The sequence below is a fragment of the Ahaetulla prasina genome, chromosome 8 (assembly GCF_028640845.1).
Source record: "Ahaetulla prasina isolate Xishuangbanna chromosome 8, ASM2864084v1, whole genome shotgun sequence".
Classification (NCBI taxonomy): domain Eukaryota; kingdom Metazoa; phylum Chordata; class Lepidosauria; order Squamata; family Colubridae; genus Ahaetulla; species Ahaetulla prasina.
The window spans coordinates 1,714,719-1,733,499 of NC_080546.1; the positions used below are offsets into that span (position 1 = coordinate 1,714,719).

The 18,781-nt window shown below is 44.9% G+C and overlaps 1 protein-coding gene across 4 annotated transcripts in view; it reads right to left on the reverse strand.

Moving 5' to 3' along the window:
- The window catches only part of SIGLEC1 (sialic acid binding Ig like lectin 1), a 48,594-nt gene extending 35,805 nt beyond the window's left edge, over positions 1-12,789 (reverse strand). The window contains exons 1-7 of one of the 4 annotated variants that reach the window (XM_058193775.1): positions 12,667-12,784; positions 9,194-9,295; positions 8,890-8,976; positions 6,970-7,329; positions 5,990-6,286; positions 2,601-2,864; positions 291-545 (exon numbers count right to left, since the gene is read on the reverse strand). In XM_058193775.1, coding sequence (XP_058049758.1) covers positions 291-545; positions 2,601-2,864; positions 5,990-6,286; positions 6,970-7,329; positions 8,890-8,941 — 1,228 coding nt within the window. In that variant the 5' untranslated portion in view covers positions 8,942-8,976; positions 9,194-9,295; positions 12,667-12,784. Of the gene's footprint in view, positions 1-290; positions 546-2,600; positions 2,865-5,989; positions 6,287-6,969; positions 7,330-8,889; positions 8,977-9,193; positions 9,296-10,536; positions 10,556-12,666 lie in introns of those variants that run through there. The other 3 variants (XM_058193776.1, XM_058193774.1, XM_058193777.1) reach the window with 3 other exon arrangements.
- Positions 12,790-18,781: the final 5,992 nt, after the last annotated feature.

Genomic DNA, 18,781 nt, shown 5'->3' on the forward strand with positions numbered 1-18,781 from the left:
TTAATTAAGCTGGCAACATACCAGGGCTTGGCAGAATTTTGGAATATCCTGCGACAATATCTGTAACACCATCAAACATCCAGACCTGCCTATCCCAGATCCTTGGGAAAGGACTCGCTAGGTAGACAAAAATACCCCAAACCCAGTCTCAACATCTGACTGAATGTGCAACGATCAATAACAATAACAATAATGATGATATTAATAAGCAACCTGGAAGGGCTGGTGTTTGCTTGCCAGGTTTCTGCAGAGACAAAACACACACAAAAAGGGCAATTGTCCAAACTTACAGAAGACGGTTAAGCCGATGGCGGAAGAGGTCTCGCTTCCTTTATCGTTCTGGACTTTGCATGTGTAGTAGCCCGTGTCGCCGACGGTCACCTCCTGGAAGGTGAGGATGCGGGCAGCGCCTTCCTTGAACCAGATGTTGTTCTTGAACCAGCTGTAGTGGATCTCCTGCTGGTCTTCTCCAGGGATCTCGCAAGTCAAAGTGACCGGCTCACCTTCTCGGATGCTGGAGGAAGGACTGACCGATAGCACCGCGGCTGGGAAGTTGAGGAAAACGGGGTTGTAAGCTGTTGCAGATCAGGGGTCTCCCAAATTAGCTTCTTTTCCAAAAACTCTTTTTTTTACTTTTTTTTAAAAATACTTTTTTTTTTAACTTTCTCCCAAAAGTAGCTTCTTTTCCAAAAACTCTACACTACTAGCCAGAGCATACAAAACATTTGCCAGACCTATTCTTGAATACAGCTCATCCGTCTGGAACCCATACTACATCTCTGACATTAATACTATCGAACGCGTCCAGAAATATTTTACAAGAAGAGTTCTCCGCTCCTCCAAAAACAACAAAATACCTTATGCCACCAGGCTTGAAATCCTGGGATTAGAAAACTTAGAACTCCACCGACTCCGACATTATCTGTGTTTAACACACAGAATCATCTATTGCAATATCCTTCCTGTAAAAGACTACTTCAGCTTCAATCGCAACAATACAAGAGCAAACAATAGATTCAAACTGAATGTCAACCGCTTCAAACTTGATTGCAGAAAATATGACTTTTGTAACAGAGTTGATAGCACTTGGAACTCACTACCTGACTCCATAGTCTCTTCTCAAAACCCCAAAATCTTCAACCAAAAACTGTCTACTATTGACCTCACCCCGTTCCTAAGAGGACTATAAGGGGCGTGCATAAGAGCACAAAAGTGCCTATTGTTCCTGTCCTATTGTTCCCTTCATTATAGTATTATATGCATACTTTTACTTATACTTTTACTTATATATACTTTTTTCTCTCATGATGGGTTATTGTTTATGTTGATGATTGTATATACTGTTGTGACAAAATAAAAAATAAAAAATTTGGCCACTTTTAAGACTTGTGGACTACAACTCCCAGAACTGAAGCCCATAAGTGACTTAAAAGTGGCCAGGTTTGGAGAATACTATTGTAGTTCAACACACTCGGTGCAACCAATCAGGCAAACTAACCGCAATCTAAATTAGTATTGTGGTCTCCTTCCCCTGGGAACCACCATCTTGAAATGGGAATGGGGAGAGGAGTCCATGCTACTTCAGTTCCCATCATCCCCTGTAGGCCATAGAGACAAGATTGATGAGACTGGGTATTATGCTTGCAATATATGGAAGTTGAAGTTCACCCATCTGAAAACATGCTGGCTGGGGGATTCTGGGACTTGAAGTCCATACATCTTAAAGCCTGCCAGCTGGGGGATACTGGCAATTGAAGTCCAGAAGCCTTAAAGTTTAGACATACCCCTGGCTACTCTTAAGCTTATATGGCCAGCATGTTAAGTTTTAAATAATAAAATTTGAAAAAAGGAACTTTTTGAGTCAATTTGGTCCTTCTTTCAATATTTATTTATTTATTTATTTTTGTCGCACAGTATATATAAGCATAAGCATGAAACAACTATACAACACATAAGCATATATATGACTATGAGTATGTAATAACTATATTAATTGGATATAACGAAGGAAAAGAATAGGACAGGAACGATAGGCACGTTTGTGCTCTTATGCACGCCCCTTACAGACCTCTTAGGAATGGGGTGAGGTCAATGGTAGATAGTTGGTCAATGGTAGATAGTTGGTCAATGGTAGATAGTTGGTCAATGGTAGATAGAGGTCAATGGTAGATAGTTGGTCAATGGTAGATAGTTGGTCAATGGTAGATAGAGGTCAATGGTAGATAGTTGGTCAATGGTAGATAGTTGGTCAATGGTAGATAGAGGTCAATGGTAGATAGTTGGTCAATGGTAGATAGTTGGTCAATGGTAGATAGTTGGTCAATGGTAGATAGAGGTCAATGGTAGATAGTTGGTCAATGGTAGATAGAGGTCAATGGTAGATAGTTGGTCAATGGTAGATAGTTGGTCAATGGTAGATAGAGGTCAATGGTAGATAGTTGGTCAATGGTAGATAGTTGGTCAATGGTAGATAGATAGAGGTCAATGGTAGATAGTTGGTCAATGGTAGATAGAGGTCAATGGTAGATAGTTGGTCAATGGTAGATAGTTGGTCAATGGTAGATAGAGGTCAATGGTAGATAGTTGTGGATACTACTCACCAAAGATGGGGAGGGCCAGCCCTTCAGCCACCCCGCTGCCCAGCGAGTTTTCCGCCTCGCAGTGATAGCGCCCGTAATCCTTGAGGGAAGCACGCCGGATGGTCTTCACCCGCTCGGTCCCGCAAGCGGTGCCGTCCTTGAACCACCTGAAGGCGGTGGGTTCTGGGTAGCTGCTGTTGACATTGCAAATCAGAGTCACGGCGTCGCCCACGCGGATGTTCTGGGCGGGGGGCTCGAGGGCCACGTGGAGGCCTTTGGGGGCATCTAGGAAGGGGCAAAAGGGAAGGGAAATAAGAGATGGGAAAACAGAGAATGAGAAGAAGGGGGGCTTCCATTCTATAGACCCAGTGGTGGGATTCAGCCAGTTCGCACCACTTCGGGAGAACCGGTTGTTAACTTTCTAAGCAGTTTGGCAAACTGGTTGTTGGAAGAAATCATGAGGGCAGAGAACCGGTTGTTAAATTACTTGAATCCCACCACTGTGTAGACCCGTCTAAGTTGGGCAGCCTGGAGGGAACGGACCTCTTTCATGGCCGAGCCAACGGCGGCTCCTCCCACCACATGAAAGAATGCGAAATTCTACTCCAGAACCCGCAAGGTTAATACAGATAGTCCCGGACTTAAGACCACAATTGTGCTCAATATTTCTGCTGCTAAGCGAGACAGTTGTTAAGTGACCTTGGCTCAGTGGTGAAATCCATTTTTTTTTACTATCGGTTCTGTGGGTATGGCTTGGTGGAGAAAGATGTAGTATATTTTCCCATTCCCTCCCCATTCTGAGGACAGCCAGAGGTGGTATTTGCAGGTTCTCTGAACTGCTCAAATTTTCCGCTACCGGTTCTCCAGAACCTGTCAGAGCCTGTTGGATTTCACCCCTGCCTTAGCTCCATTTTATGACCTTTCTTGCCACTGTTGTTAAGCGAACCACCACGGTAGTTAAGTTAGGAGCATGGTGCTGAAATGAATCTGGCTTCCGCATGGAAGGTCACAAAGAGGAGATCCAGTGACTCCTGGACACTGTAGCCGTCATAAATATGGGTCAGTTGCCAAAGGGCCAAATTTTGATCACATGACCAAGGGGATGCCGCAGCGGTCGTAGGTGTGAAAAAGGGCCCTAGGTCACTTTTTTCAATGCTGTTGTAAGTTTGAAGAGCCAGTAAACAGATTGTTGTAAGTCAAGGACCGCGGTGTGGCTCAGGCTGTAAGAAGCCTGTTATTAGAACACAGCAGCCTGCAATTACTGCAGGCTCGAATCCCAGCAGGCCCAAGGTTGACTCAGCCTTCCATCCTTTATAAGGTAGGTAAAATGAGGACCCAGATTGTTGGGGGGGCAATAAGTTGACTTTGTAAATATACAAATAGAATGAGACTATTGCCTTACACACTGTAAGCCGCCCTGAGTCTTCGGAGAAGGGCGGGATATAAATGTAAACAAAAACAAAAAAAAAGGACCGCCTGTAAATTGGTAGGAATTTACCTGCTGCTGCTAGGCAGCTAAATCTCACCTCTAGATGCATTGAACATCAACTCCTTCCTTTATGAATTGTCTTCATTAGGGATTGGTTATTTGTTTGTTTTTATTTATATCCTGCCTTTGTTATTTTTATAAATGACTCAAGGCAGCGAACATACCCAACACTCCTTTCTCCTATTTTCTCTAAAACAACAATCCTACAGGTGGATTGGGCTGAAAATCCCAAAATGAGAATTCAACGTCTCCTGGTGATTGGTCCAAAGTCACCCAGCTGGTTTTCATGCCAAAGAGAGGACTAGAACCAGAGGTGAAATGCTCCCGGTTCAGACCGGATTGGCCGATCTGGTAGTGATGATGGCGGGTGGTTTGGAGAACCGGTAGCAAAAATCCCTGCCCCCGCCATAAACCAATCACCCGGTCGTCTGGTTGCTCGCTGGCCACTTCTTTTAAAAAATGCTTTTAAAGATAAAAAAAGAGAGGCTCGGATGATCCCAGCCAAGTCACGTGATCGTCAGAGCCTTTTTTTAAACTTTTAAAAGCATTTTTTTTACAACATATTCGGCGGAATAGGATGTACAAAAATGCTTTTAAAAGTAAAATAAAAGATTATTTCAGTGCCAATGGAATAACAAAATAGTCTTTTAGAATTGAGAAAGGGACAAGACAGGGATGTCCTTTATCTCCATTATTGTTTATTTTAACTTTAGAAATTTTATTGAATAGATTACGTGGTGCAAGCCAAATAAAAGGAATAAAAATTAAACATCAAGACAATCTGGCAGAAATGGCAAAAATTTCTGCTTACTTGAAAGACTATACACAAGAAAAATATATTTTAGAATGGAAAATGTGGATTGATTATATTCAAAATAAGTATCAGATAAAAAAATATATCGAATAGCATATGAGTAAATTTAGGAAATATTTTGTATTAGATATATTTCTGAAGGAGAGGGGAATTGAGAGTGTGATTAAGTGTGGAGTGACTAGAGATTATAATTTAGGAATTATTTTGGATTATGATTGTTAGTTTTGATACCCTGCATTTTGTTCTGGGAAGTCGGGGTGGGGGTGGGGGTAAGGGGAGGGAACTGGGGGTTGAGGGTAGAGATGGAGTGATGGTTAATGTACAGGGATTATTGAAGATGTATAAATATAATTAATGTAGGGTCGGGTCTGTCCAGTTACCATTTTAGAACGGTGGGAAGGGAGAAAAGAGAAAGGAGGTAGGAAAGAGGAGAAGAGGAAGGAAGAGGGGTAGAAGAGGGAGAAGGAAGGTGTAGGGTGGAGGGAGGAGTGGATGTAGATAAGAGAAGGAGAGGAAGGTTTGGAAAGTAAAAGAAGGTAGAAGAGGGAAGAGTATTAAAAAGGGGGGGGGTGACTGGGCAAGCCCGACTAATAGTATATAACTGTACATTGGATGAATTATTTGATATGATTGTAAAAATAAAACTTAAAAAAAAAAAAAAGACTTGCATTTAGTGTGTGGTGTGCATGCAGCGTGCCTGCACAGCCAGCGAACCGGTAGTAAATAGGTTCAGATTTCACCACTGACTAGATCTCACTCTTTCCTAGTGATTGGCCCAAAATCATATATCCAGTTTTCATGCCCAAGGCAAGACTAGAACTCACTAGCTCCTGGTTCTAGCCTGGTGCCTTCAACACTAAACCAAACTGATATTTATTTCTATTTATAAATACTATACATTTATACTTATCTATATATCCTTATTTACGGGAGCGGAAATTATGGGAAGGGAACACTAATGGCGAAGGATTGAGTTGGCGGCTCAGCCTGTTTCAGCGCGATGGCCTTCAAAGTTTGGAAGAAGGTCCTTTGTTGGGTTGGATCCTGACCGTGATGCCTCTTAAGTGAGATGGAGATAATCCCGGCAGTTGGGACTGCCCTACTCACGTCCTACAAGGAGAGTAACTTCCCCTCTGGCCTTCCGGGTTCCGACCGATGCTTCACAGGCCAACTTCTGCTGGTGGTTCTTCCAGGTTAGTGTCGTTTGGAGGGTCTGCTTAGAGACGGCTGCCGTGGTGTCCAGCTGGACCGTTCCAGAGACATGGGAGGTCTCAGGGTCGTAGCCAAACCACCTCAGGGAGCTGTGGTCGTAGGGACAGACGTACGGACTGGAACACTTAAAGGTTGCTGGGACTCCTTCCCTTAGGTCTCCTGGGACAGCAATGGTGGGGGAGTCAGGGTTATCTGAGGAAAGAAATGGGGCAAAGGGATGAGTTTTGGAATGGCCTGGAGAAGACCTCTTAACTCCATTGGCCATGCTGTAGTCCAGGGCTCTCCAAAGTTGGCCGCTTTAAGACTTGTGGACTTCAACTCCCAGAATTCCCCAGCCAGCTTTTGCAAATTCTGGGAGTTGAAGTCCACAAGTCTTAAAAAGGCCAACTTTGGAGACCCTAGCTGTAGTCCAACACACTTGGTGACACCCAACCAGGCAAACTGGCCACAATCTAAATTACAAATAGTCCTCGTTTTATGACAATTGATTTGGTGACTGTTCAACCATTTTCCACACTTACAACCATTCTAATATCCTCATAGTTACACGATCAAAATTCAGACGCTTGGCAACCAGTTCATATTTATGATGGTCACAATGTCCTGGGGTCATGTGATCCCCTTTTAGCGACCTCCTGATCAGCAAGTTAAGGAGAAATCCAGATTCACTTAACAACCAGGTTACTAACTGAACCACTGCAGTGATTCACATAACAACTGTTACGGATTTGTTAGCCTGTGGTGAGACTTTTTGCCGAGACTGACGGTGCTCCTAATAAAAGAATCTTTGAGTTCACTTCAGAGGGTTTGTCGTGTTTGGGGAGCTGGGTCAGAACACCTGGTTCCATTCATAGTTGGAGAGATAGATCACCTACCAGTGATGGTCAGCTGGAGCTGCTTCTTCTCCGTCCAACTATTCGCCTTGACCACTTCGAACCGGAAGGAATACTGTCCGCTGTCCTCCTTCGTCAAGTGTCGCAGGACCAGGGTGCAGTTGCCTTCAAGGGGGTCCCCCAGCAGTTCGGCGCGGTTTCGAAAGCGAGCATTGGCTGTCTCCGGAGATTTGGAGTGGAAAACGGTGATCTGCTGAGTATCCTCTTCTTTGAACCAGATGGCCATGATCCCATTTGTGACGGAGACGCTGCTGGGGAAGGCAAACGTGCAGGGAAGCACGGCACAAGAATCCTTGTTGGCCCACAGGTTGTCCGGGTAAGTGGCCGACCAAGAAGCCGAAACTGCAGAACAAGGGGAAGGAGAACACTGGAGCTGAGATAACAAAATAACAGCATTGGAAGGGACCTTGGAGGTCTTCTAGTCCAGGGGTCTCCAAGCTTGGCAACTTGAAGCCTGGAGGACTTCAACTCCCAGAATTCCCCAGCCAGCTTGCTGGCTGGGGAATTCTGGGAGTTGAAGTCCTCCAGGCTTCAAGTTGCCAAGCTTGGAGACCCCTGTTCTAGTCCAACCCCTGCTCAAGTAGGAGACCCCAAACCATTCCAGACCAATGGCTGCCCAGACAGTCTCTTCCTAAAAACTTCCAGTATTGGAGCAGCCACAACCTCTGGAACCTCTGCAGTTCCATTGATTGATTGTTCTCCCTGCCAGGAAATTTCTCCTTAATTCCAGGTTGCATTTCTCCTTGATTAGTTTCCATCCATTGTCCCCACCCTCTTCTTTGGGGCAGCCCCTCAGATATTGGAAGGCTGCTATCATGTCACTCCTAGTCCTTCTTTTCATTACACGTCATGGCCACCAGTCTGACTGACCCACTGCTGGGGTCACACGCGTGTAAAGCCAGGGAGCTCCATTGGCTTAACGGGAGTAAGCCAGGTTCATTTGAAACTTGGTTAATTCAGGGGGCTTCAGATGTCACTTCTCTCTTTATTTCAGGTTCAAGAGATTGCATAGCCAGCGAAAGGGTTAATTCAATCCCTTAATTGAGTGATCTGTGGTGGTGCAGTGGTTAGAATGCAGCTTTGCAGGCTAACTCTGCCCACAGCCAGGAGTTCGATCCTGACCAGCTCAAGGTTGACTCAGCCTTCTGTCCTTCCGACATAGGTAAAATGAGGAACCAGATTGTTGGGGGCAATAGGCTGACTCTGTAAACCACTTAGAGACGGGCTGGAAAACACTGTGAAGTGGTATATAAGTGCTGTTGCTATGTCTGTCCGTCGGTTTGTCTGTCTGTCTGTCTGTCTGTCTATCTATCTGTCTGTCTGTCTGTCTGTCTGTCTGTCTATCTATTTATCTATCTATCAAGCCATGGGGGCACAGTGGTTAGAATACAGTATTGCAGACTAACTCTGCCCACTGCCTGCAGTTCGATCCTGACTGGCTGAAGGTTGACTCAGCCTTCCATCCTTCCGAGGTTGGTCAAATGAGGACCCAGATGGTTGGGGGCAAGAGCAGGGGTGATATCCAGCAGGTTCTGACAGGTTCTGGAGAACCGGTAGCGGAAATTTTGAATTCAGAGAACTACCAAATACCACCTCTGGCTGGTCCCAGAGTGGGGAGGGAATGGGGATTTTGCAGTATCCTTCCCCTGCCACGCCCACCAAGCCACGCCCACCAAGCCACACCACGCCCACCACTACAGAACCAGTAGTAAAAAAATTTGAATTTCACCACTGGGCAAGAGGCTGACTCTGTAGACGGCTTAGAGAGGGCTGTGAAGCGGTATATAAGTCTAAGTGCTACCGTAAGTGCTCAACGCAGGTAGTCCTTGACTTAGGACCACAAGTGAGGCCAACATTTCTGTTGCTAAGCGAGACGGTTGTTTGGAAACTCAGCTAACATACCTGGGGAAACATACGCAGCAAACGACACGGAGAAGAGGAAGAGGAGGCTCATTGTGACTTCGGAGGGTGAGTCGAACCTCTGAAAACCTAGTGTGGGAAACAAAACCCAGGCACGGTTAGAGGCAAAGCTGGCAGAAGTTCTGCTGAGTTTCTGGATAACGGCCGCAGGTAATCCTACACTTACGACCGTTTAGTGACCCTTTGAAGCTACAACTGCCTCGGTTATGACAGTTCCTCAATTTACAACTTCCCCACGGTCACGTGATCAAAATTCGGACGCTTGATCGCAACGGTTCATACTTACGACTGTTGCAGTGTCCCGGGGGGGGGGGGTGGCGGCTCCCGATCCCCTTTTGTGACCTTCTGATCAGCGAAGTCAAGGGGGAAGCCAGATTCACTTAACAACCTGTGTGATTAATTGAACAACTGCCGTGATTCACTTAACAACCGCATAATGGGGCGAAACCCACGACGACTGTCTCTCTTAGTAACATAAATTTTGGGCTCCATTGTCAAATGATACGTTCAGGACTATTTGTGCTGAGCCCAATTAAATGAAATTTGTCTGAGTTTGTTTCTCACAATCCTTTCGTCCCCTGGACTCAGAAGGAGACATGGGCCAGCTTTCTTCCTTAACTGCCACTTCTGGGTCCCCAAGCACTGTCAAGTCCCCCATTCCAGCCCCACACCTTCCCCCAAGAATCGGAGGGTCTCCCGTCCCTCCCTCCCTCCCTCCCTCCCTCCCTAAGACTTCTACAAAGTTTCATGCAAAACCTCAAACATCTGAAATGTCATTTAATCACAATATCTAAGGTAATTAAAATGAAATGGCTATTGGAAAAATGCCTCCAGAATGCTGCCTACAAGCTGAGAACAGAAATCCCTGTTAAGCGTCCCTCTCTGAGGAGTCTGGAGCCAGGTGAAACAGGGGTGCTCCATCAACGGGTGAATAACAGAAGACCAGAGCTGGAAGGGACCTTGGAGGTCTTCTAGTCCAGCCCCCTGCTCAAGCAGGAGACCCTATAGCATTCCAGAGAAATGGCTGTCCAATCTCTTCTTAAAAACCTCCAGGGATGGAGCACCTGAAACTTCTGGAGGCAAGCAGTTCCATTGACCAATTATTTCCCACTGTCAGGGAATTCCTCCTTATTTCTAAGTTGCTTCTCTCTTTGATTAGTTTCCATCCATTGCTTCTTTCCCTGCCTTCAAATGCTTTGGACAATAGGTTGCACCCGGTAGTGGTATTTAGTTACCTTCGCTACTGGTTTGCAAATTTGAGTGTGCGCTACCTCTGTGCATGCACAGAGCGTCCGTGATATTTTCGGGCAGGTGGGTGGAGCCTCCCCCTGCTGCCACTACTGGTTCTCCCGAACCGGGTAGAACCGGTTGCATCCCACCACTGGTTGTACCCCTTCTTCTTTGGGGCAACCCCTTAAATATTGGAAGACTGCCATCATGCCATCCTCCTAGCCCTTCTCTGAACTCTTCTGAACTGAATGCAGAATACAGAACACAGAACAACAGATTTGGAAGGGACCTTGGAGGTCTTCTAGTCCAGCCCCCTGCTCAAGCAGGAGACCCTAGATCAATCCAGGCAAATGGCTGTCTAATCTCTTCGTGGAAAACCTCCAGTGACAGAACACTCACAATTTCTGAAGATGAATTGTACTCACTGTCAGGAAATTTCTCCTTAGTTCTAGGTTGCTTCTCTCCTTCTCAAATTTCCATCTAATCGAGAAAGTAGGAGAAGAATCACAAAGTGTAGAGGGATGTTAATTCAAGGAGAAAACCACACCTCCAATTTGATTGGGGACTTTGGATTCACCACCAGGTCAAGTTTGAAGGTTGCAGCCCGGAGTCACAATCCAATTAACAAGGAGGAAAGAGGAGGCTTCTCTAGGAAAACTTTGTGAAGCTTTTGTGGTTTGCTCCTAACATCTCTGGCCATGGGTAACGTTGGAGCAGGGCAGCTGTGTTTAGTCTACAGTCGCCAAAATCAGGAGAGGACATTTTTGAACTCACACATTTTATCAGAAGGCGTCAGTTTTTATAATAAGCCACAGCAAGACAAAAGCTGATGTCTAGTCCTAAAATTTGCTAGTCCAAAAAAGAGGTTTAGGGATTCCTGATTCCGCCCCCCCACAAAACTATGTTCCAAACGGATGAGAGGGTGATGAATAAAATATAATTTGTTTAGCAATGTAGATAGAGGATAGAGGATTGATGAGATAGACAGAGAGAGAGAGAGAGAGAGAGATCCACCAACAAAGATGATTATTGGGTAGTGGAAAGAAGGATCAGAGGGTGACAAGATAGCAATCTTCTAATATTTGAGGGGCTGCCTCATAGAATAGAATAGAATAGAACAGAATTTTATTGGCCAAGTGTGATAGAAGAGGGAATCAATCTATTCTCCAAAGCACCTGAAGGCAGGACAAGAAGCAATGGGTGGAAACTCATCATGGAGAAAAGCAACCTGGAACCGAGGAGAAATTTCCTGACGGTGAGAACAATTAATCAGTGGAACAGCTTGCCACCAGAAGTTGTAGGTGCTTCATCACTGGAAATTTTTAAAGAGATTGGACAACCATTTGTCTGAAATATAAGGTTTCCTGCTTGTACAGAGGGCCAGACTAGAAGACCTCTAAGATCCCTTCCAACTCTCGTGTTCTATTCTGTGAAATAGCTTAAATCCTACTTCTGTCCAATCCAGCATTTCTCAATCGTGACGACTCTTGAGGCTTCAACTCCCAGAATTCCTCAGATCTTTTAATGCTGCTAAGGTGGAGAAAAGGTGGACTAACCTCTCCATTGCAGCTCAAAACTCAGGTCTTAATACCTATCTGGGAGAGCAACCTGTCTATCAGGAAATTAGGAGGAGATCTTAAAAATGAAGCCCAGGTGCTGAACTCTGCTGCTCTCTTCTGCCTTTGGTGTCCAGCGGTTGTTGATGTTTTTCCAGTCTGCAGTTGCTTTTTAAGCTGACTCGTCAGTTGGTTGAAGGAAGGGTTCCTTAAACAGACTTTCTTCCCATTTTCTAAAGGGTGCTGTGAAGAACTGACCAGCTGAGGTTTGAACCCAGTTTTGGATAATAGAAGAAAAATCATATAGAAATAAGTTACTATCTGCCAGCACTATCACCCTGGGCTGCATCAAAAGAGGGATAGAAGCAAAACCATGTGAAGTATTTGTATTGCTTTATACTGCCTTGGTAAGACCACATCTGGAATATTGCATTCAGTTTTGGCCACCATGATATAAAAAAGATGTGGAGACCCTAGAAAGAGTGCAGAGAAGAGCAACCAAGATGATTAGGGGACTGGAGGCTAAAACATACAAACAGTAGCAGGAATTGGGTATGTCTAATCTAGCAAAAAGAAGGGCTAGGGATGACATGATAGCAGTCTTCCAATATTTGAGGGGCTGCCTAAAGAAGAAGGGGTCAAATTATTTTCCAAAGCACCAGAAGGCAGAACAAGAAACAACAAATGGAAACTCATCGAGGAGAGAAGCAACTTGGGATTAAGGAAAAACTTCCTAACAGTGAGAACAATTAACCAGTGGAACAGCCTGCCACCAGAAGCTGTAGGTGCTCCATCACTGGAGGTTTTTAAGAAGAGACTGGACAGCCATTTGCCTGAAATGGTAAAGGTTTGGAGGAGAAGGTTGGACCAGAAGACCTCCAAACTCACCTTGCAATTCTGTTGTTCTGTTCTGTTCTTTCCCAACATGCAAAGTGACTCCTCAAGAAGAACCTGAAGCTAAGGTCCACCTTACCTTCTCAAAGACAGCAGTTGCTTCTGCTCTGAGGCTCCGGTGGAACTCTCACCTTCAGGTTGGAGACCCCATCAGAAGATGCTCGGAGACTCCAGGTGGGATGCTAATACGATTCTGAGGTCCTCAGGGTCCAGAAGAGAATGTGGCTTCCTCTTTGGGGCAGCTTTATTGTCCTCCGTTTTCAGGAAGTCCTTTTGGACAGTCAGCGGTTCTTATCCCATGCTTGGCTTCTTCACATACTTCTCTCTGGACATCAGTTCCTGGGAGAGGAAGAAGGCGGCGGCTGTCATCTGGTCTCTCAAGGTCAACATGATGGTGGGGGTAGGTTCTCCAGCAGTGGAAGAAGGAGGCCACTGAATGAGCTCATACATGAACCATGACTTAACTAGGCATGTCCTCCAAGAAATACTGTAAAGAAGGCATGGCTCCTGAGTAAACTTGGGGTAGTGGAAGTGGGGAGTGTAAAACAGAGTTTGGGGAATGTCCTAACCCGAAGATCGGCCAGCCTTTGGATTTGCTGCTGCGTGTAGCTACCATCTCTCCTGGCTTGGAATCTCCTGTAATCCTCTTAATGCCTTTGGACCAGATGGGATGGGATGATAAGGAAGATAAGGGTGGACCAGACCAGCAGCCATGCAATTCAGCATCCTGTTTCCTAGGCTGGGAAGCCGACCACCCAAGAGAAGTCCCTCAGCCCTCAGTCCACGGCTCTCATCCAGAATAACAGAGTAGCAGGGTTGCAAGGGACCTCGGAGGTCTTCTAGTCTAACCCCCTGCTCAGGCAGGAGACCCTCGACCATTCCAGACAAACTTTTGGAGACAACTTCCATTCCACTGATTAATTGTCCTCAATGTCTGGAAATTTCTCCTTAGTTCTAGCTTGTTTCTCTCCTTTATTGGTTTCCATCTGTTGCTTCTGAGACTAGACTAGAAAATCAGAACAGAACAGAACAGAATAACTTTATTCTCACAAAGAAGAGGGGAGTCAGGCTATTCTCCAAAGCCCCTGAAAACAGGACAAGAAGCAACGGATGAAAATTAATCAAGGAGAAAAGTCAACCTAGGACAAAGGAGAAACTTTCTAACCGTGAGGACAGTTAACCAGTGGAACAGCCTGCCACCAGAAGTTCTGGGTGCTTCATCACTGAAGGTTTTCAAGAAGAGATTGGGTAGAATAATCCAATTGGGAAGAGACCTTAGAGGTCTTCTAGGCCAACCCCCAGTTCAGGCAGGAAACCCTATTTCAGAGAAATGGTGGTCCAGACTCTTCTTCAAAACCTCCAGTGATGGAGCACCTACAACTCCTGGTGACAAGCTGTTCCACTGATTGTCCTCACTGTGAGGAAGTTTCTCCTTAAATCCAGCTTGCGTCTCTCCTTGATCAGTTTCCCTCCATTGTTTCTTGTCTGGTCCTTTGGAAAGTACCGTAAGTTGACTTCAAGATATCTGTGAAGGATCAAGGATGCTTCTTGTCCTCTTGTACTTAGGGAGCAAGTCTCTGCTAATTCCCCTCTTGACTCCTCCTCCTCATTGGGACGGTTGCGCTCCAACACCTTCAATTTTGTAGGGCAAACTTTCCCCCGCTTCTACTCCTTTGAATGCCCTCTCAGTTTTTTCCTCTTTCTTTACAAGTCACTTCACACATTTAAACACGTTTCCTGATTTTTCTTCCTTCCTGCTTCCGGTTATTCAGGATAATGCTTCTAAGCACTGTGTGCTTAGAGTTCGAAGCATTGTTAAAGACTCCTCACCCACCCACTTCATGGTCTGTTCCTGTTGCTCCCCTTTGGGGGGGGGGGAGGAGGCTTTGAAGGATGTCTTAGAAACTCTTCGAAAAAATTATTTCTCGCAGGACTAGTAGATTCTGGGACAGCTTTGTTCCCTAGGGCAGGGGTCTCCAAGCTTGGCAACTTTAAGCCTGGAGGCTTTGCTGGCTGGGGGATTCTGGGAGTTGAAGTCCTCCAGGCTTAAGGTTGCCAAGGTTGGAGACCCCTGCCCTAGGCCATCCGTCTGGGAGACTCTCAGGATTCGTTTCTCTCGCCATGCACATGTATACATCCGAACTAGACTGCGTTGTTTCCCTGGGTCATATGTGTGTGTGTATGTGGGTATATGCATATTTTTTTGGTCATGTTTATGTCATGTATATTGGAAGGGGTGACCCTTTGAGACCTCCATGCAATCAAATCTCATTTTATGTATGCTGATTAGTGTACATTTAAAGTGACAATAAAGTTATTCTATTCTGTCTTGTCTATCCTCTGTATTCTGTTCTGTTCTGTTCTGTTCTGTTGTGCACTCTATTCTATTCTGCATTTTACTCTATTCTGTACTCTAATCTACTCTACTGTTCTAGTCTATTCTGCATTCTACTCTTCTCTTCTCCTTTCTTCTCTCTGGATTATACTCTTCACCTCTCTTCTGCATTCTACTCTACTCTACTCTATTCTGTACTCTACTCTACTCTACGCTACGCTACGCTACTCTGTTCCTGTTCTGTTCTGTTCTGTTCTGTTCTATTCTATTCTATTCTATTCTATTCTATTCTATTCTATTCTATTCTATTCTATTCTATTCTATTCTATTCTATTCTATTCTATTCTATTCTATTCTATTCTGTATTCTTGTTCTGTTTCCCTTCCCCCAATACTCCCAGCAAAGAGTCAGTCAGAGGCCTCTTTTCTGATTTATTTACATATATATAAATGTCCTGGCTACGTCTACCCACGGGCCTGCCAAGTTTCTAGAGATAACAAGGAAATTACAGATAAGGCCAGAATTACTCACGAATATATACTTCCCTCCGTTGATACAGATTGCCCGCCCAAATTCATTACTTTGTCCAAGACAAAAAACCAGGAAGTCCCGCCTCCTATTTATAGTCTCTGCAGATGTCACTGCATGACAATTATGACTTGGCTTTGTCCCAACTCTTCCGCTGCTGCGCACGCCGGTCACGTCTGCGTAATCTTGCATCACTCCAAAACTGTTCTTGGGGCATTGCCAAATCAGAAGGAGGCTCCAAGGAATCAGGCTTTGCCGGCCCCTCCTCCTCCCTTTGAGTGGGTGCCAGGGAGGGAGAGGGCTCAAGAGAAGCAGGGCTGGCCAGGTCTTCTCCCTCACTTTCTGAATCATCCGAGTCCAGGAGTCCGGGTCCAGGAACCTGGGTCACAACAATTCTACTCTATTCTGCACTCTACTCTACTACTCTACTCCATTCCATTCCATTCCATTCTCTTCTATTCTGCATTCTACTCTACTCTACTCTACTCTACGCTACTTTACTCTACGCTACTCTGTTCCTATTCTGTTCTGTTCTGTTCTATTCTATTCTATTCTGTATTCTACTCTATTCTGCACTCTACTCTACTACTCTACTCCATTCCATTCCATTCCATTCTCTTCTATTCTGCATTCTACTCTACTCTACTCTACTCTATTCTGCATTTTACTGCACTATACTATACTCTTCTCTTCTCTTCTCTACTTTTCTATTCTATTCTATTCTATTCTATTCTATTCTATTCTATTCTATTCTATTCTATTCTATTCTATTCTATTCTATTCTATTCTATTCTATTCTGTATTCTTGTTCTGTTTCCCTTCCCCCAATACTCCCAGCAAAGAGTCAGTCAGAGGCCTCCTTTTCTGATTTATTTACATATATATAAATGTCCTGGCTACGTCTACCCACGGACCTGCCAAGTTTCTAGAGATAACAAGGAAATTACAGATAAGGCCAGAATTACTCACGAATATATTCTTCCCTCCGTTGATACAGATTGCCCGCCCAAATTCATTACTTTGTCCAAGACAAAAAACCAGGAAGTCCCGCCTCCTATTTATAGTCTCTGCAGATGTCACTGCATGACAATTATGACTTGGCTTTGTCCCAACTCTTCCGCTGCTGCGCACGCCGGTCACGTCTGCGTAATCTTGCATCACTCCAAAACTGTTCTTGGGGCGTTGCCAAATCAAAAGGAGGCTCCAAGGAATCAGGCTTTGCCGGCCCCTCCTCCTCCCTTTGAGTGGGTGCCAGGGAGGGAAAGGGCTCAAGAGAAGCAGGGCTGGCCAGGTCTTCTCCCTCACTTTCTGAATCATCCGAGTCCAGGAGTCTGGGTCCAGGAACCTGGGTCACAACAATTCTACTCTATTCTGCACTCTACTCTACTACTCTATTCCATTCCATTCCATTCCATTCTCTTCTATTCTGCATTCTACTCTACTCTACTCTACTCTACGCTACTCTACTCTACGCTACTCTGTTCCTGTTCTGTTCTGTTCTGTTCTGTTCTATTCTATTCTGTATTCTACTCTATTCTGCACTCTACTCTACTACTCTACTCCATTCCATTCCATTCCATTCCATTCTCTTCTATTCTGCATTCTACTCTACTCTACTCTATTCTGCATTTTACTGCACTATACTATACTCTTCTCTTCTCTACTTTTCTATTCTATTCTATTCTGCATTCTACTCTACTCTATTCTATTATATTCTGCACTCTACTCTACTCTACTCTACTCTACTCTACTCTTCTATTCCATTCGGTTCTGCATTCTACTCTACTCTATTCTATTCTGCACTCCTCTCCTCTCCTCTATTCTACTCTACTCTTCTACTCTTATTCCATTCTATTCTGCATTCTACTCTACTCTATTCTATTCAACATTCTACTCTATTCTATTCTGCATTCTACTCTACTCTATCTATTCTGCATTCTATCTACTCTATTCTGTACTCTTCTCTTCTCTTCTGCATTCTACTATACTCTATTCTGCACTCTACTCTACTCTACTCTACTCTACTCTACTCTACTCTATTCTATTCTATTCTATTCTATTCTATTCTATTCTATTCTGCAATCTACTCTACTCTTCTCTTCTTTACTCTTCTTTGTTTCCCCCAAAATAAGACATTCCCTGATAATAAGCCCAATCGGGCTTTTGAGCACATGGCAATAAGGCCAAGCGCTTATTTCAGGGTTAAAAAAATATAAGACAGGGTCTTATTTTTGGGGAAACATGGTATGTTCTTCTCTTCTCTTCTCTTCTCTTCTCTTCTCTTCTCTTCTCTTCTCTTCTCTTCTCTTCTCTTTTCTTCTGCATTCTACTCTACTCTACTCTACTCCCCAAGTCAACATTTCTAAACTTTCTTCTTCATCAGAAGTTTCTTTCTTCTTTGGAAGGGTGTTTGTTCCCAGACAGGTGCAACCATACAAAATCAATATTGAACACCTCCTGCCTTCCTAGAACAATGCCAGAACTGCAGCTGTACCCTGAATATACAATGTGGACCACTTTCAACTAGGTTTAGGACTTTGAGAACTTGGGTGTAGAGCCACCAGGACATCCTAGAACTGTAGGCCATAGATGGAGACATTCCTAGGAGAAGATTATGGGAATAAATAATTTGGGGTCATGTCAAGAACCAACTGGAAGGTATTTGGTGGAGGAACAAGAATTCCAGCTTGACTTGGGAGGACCTTCCCCATTCCTCCCCCAGCCTCGTAGCCTTCAAGGGTGCTTAGAACCATCACCTCAAGATCCTGGTGGGCTCATCTTGGAAGGAAGGGAAAGGAGAACTGCTGAGCCAAGATTTTTGCAGAGGGTGCAACCTTTCTGCTGGGAGAGAGGAGACCCAGAGCAAAGCATTGGAGGTCAAACGTGCAGAAACGAGAACTTGCAAGAAAAGGAAGTTGGTGGTGGAGCTGGCAGTTCGTGCCAAACTCAAGAAGACTTTAAGACTTGTGGACTTCAACTCCCAGAATTCCTCAACCAGCCATGGACAGGGCTCTCCAAACGTGACCACTTGTGGGACTTGTGGGACTTCAATTCCCAGCATTCCTTGGCCAGCGCATGGAGTTGAGGTCCACAAAAAGTGGCCAACTTTGGAAATTCCTGCCCGTGTCTGGCTGAGGAATGCTGGGAATTGAAGTCCGCAAGTTGCCAAGTTTGGAGAGCCATTGCCCTTCGGAGAAGGAGGCACTGCCAGGAACGCAGGAAAGCGAGGCAAGAGAGAGGGAGGGGCTCCAACTCTGGGGGCCTCCTGAAGGCCCCCCAAAAGGGTAGTTCAACTACAGCAACCAACTGCTCTCTGTGGGCCCAGCTGGAG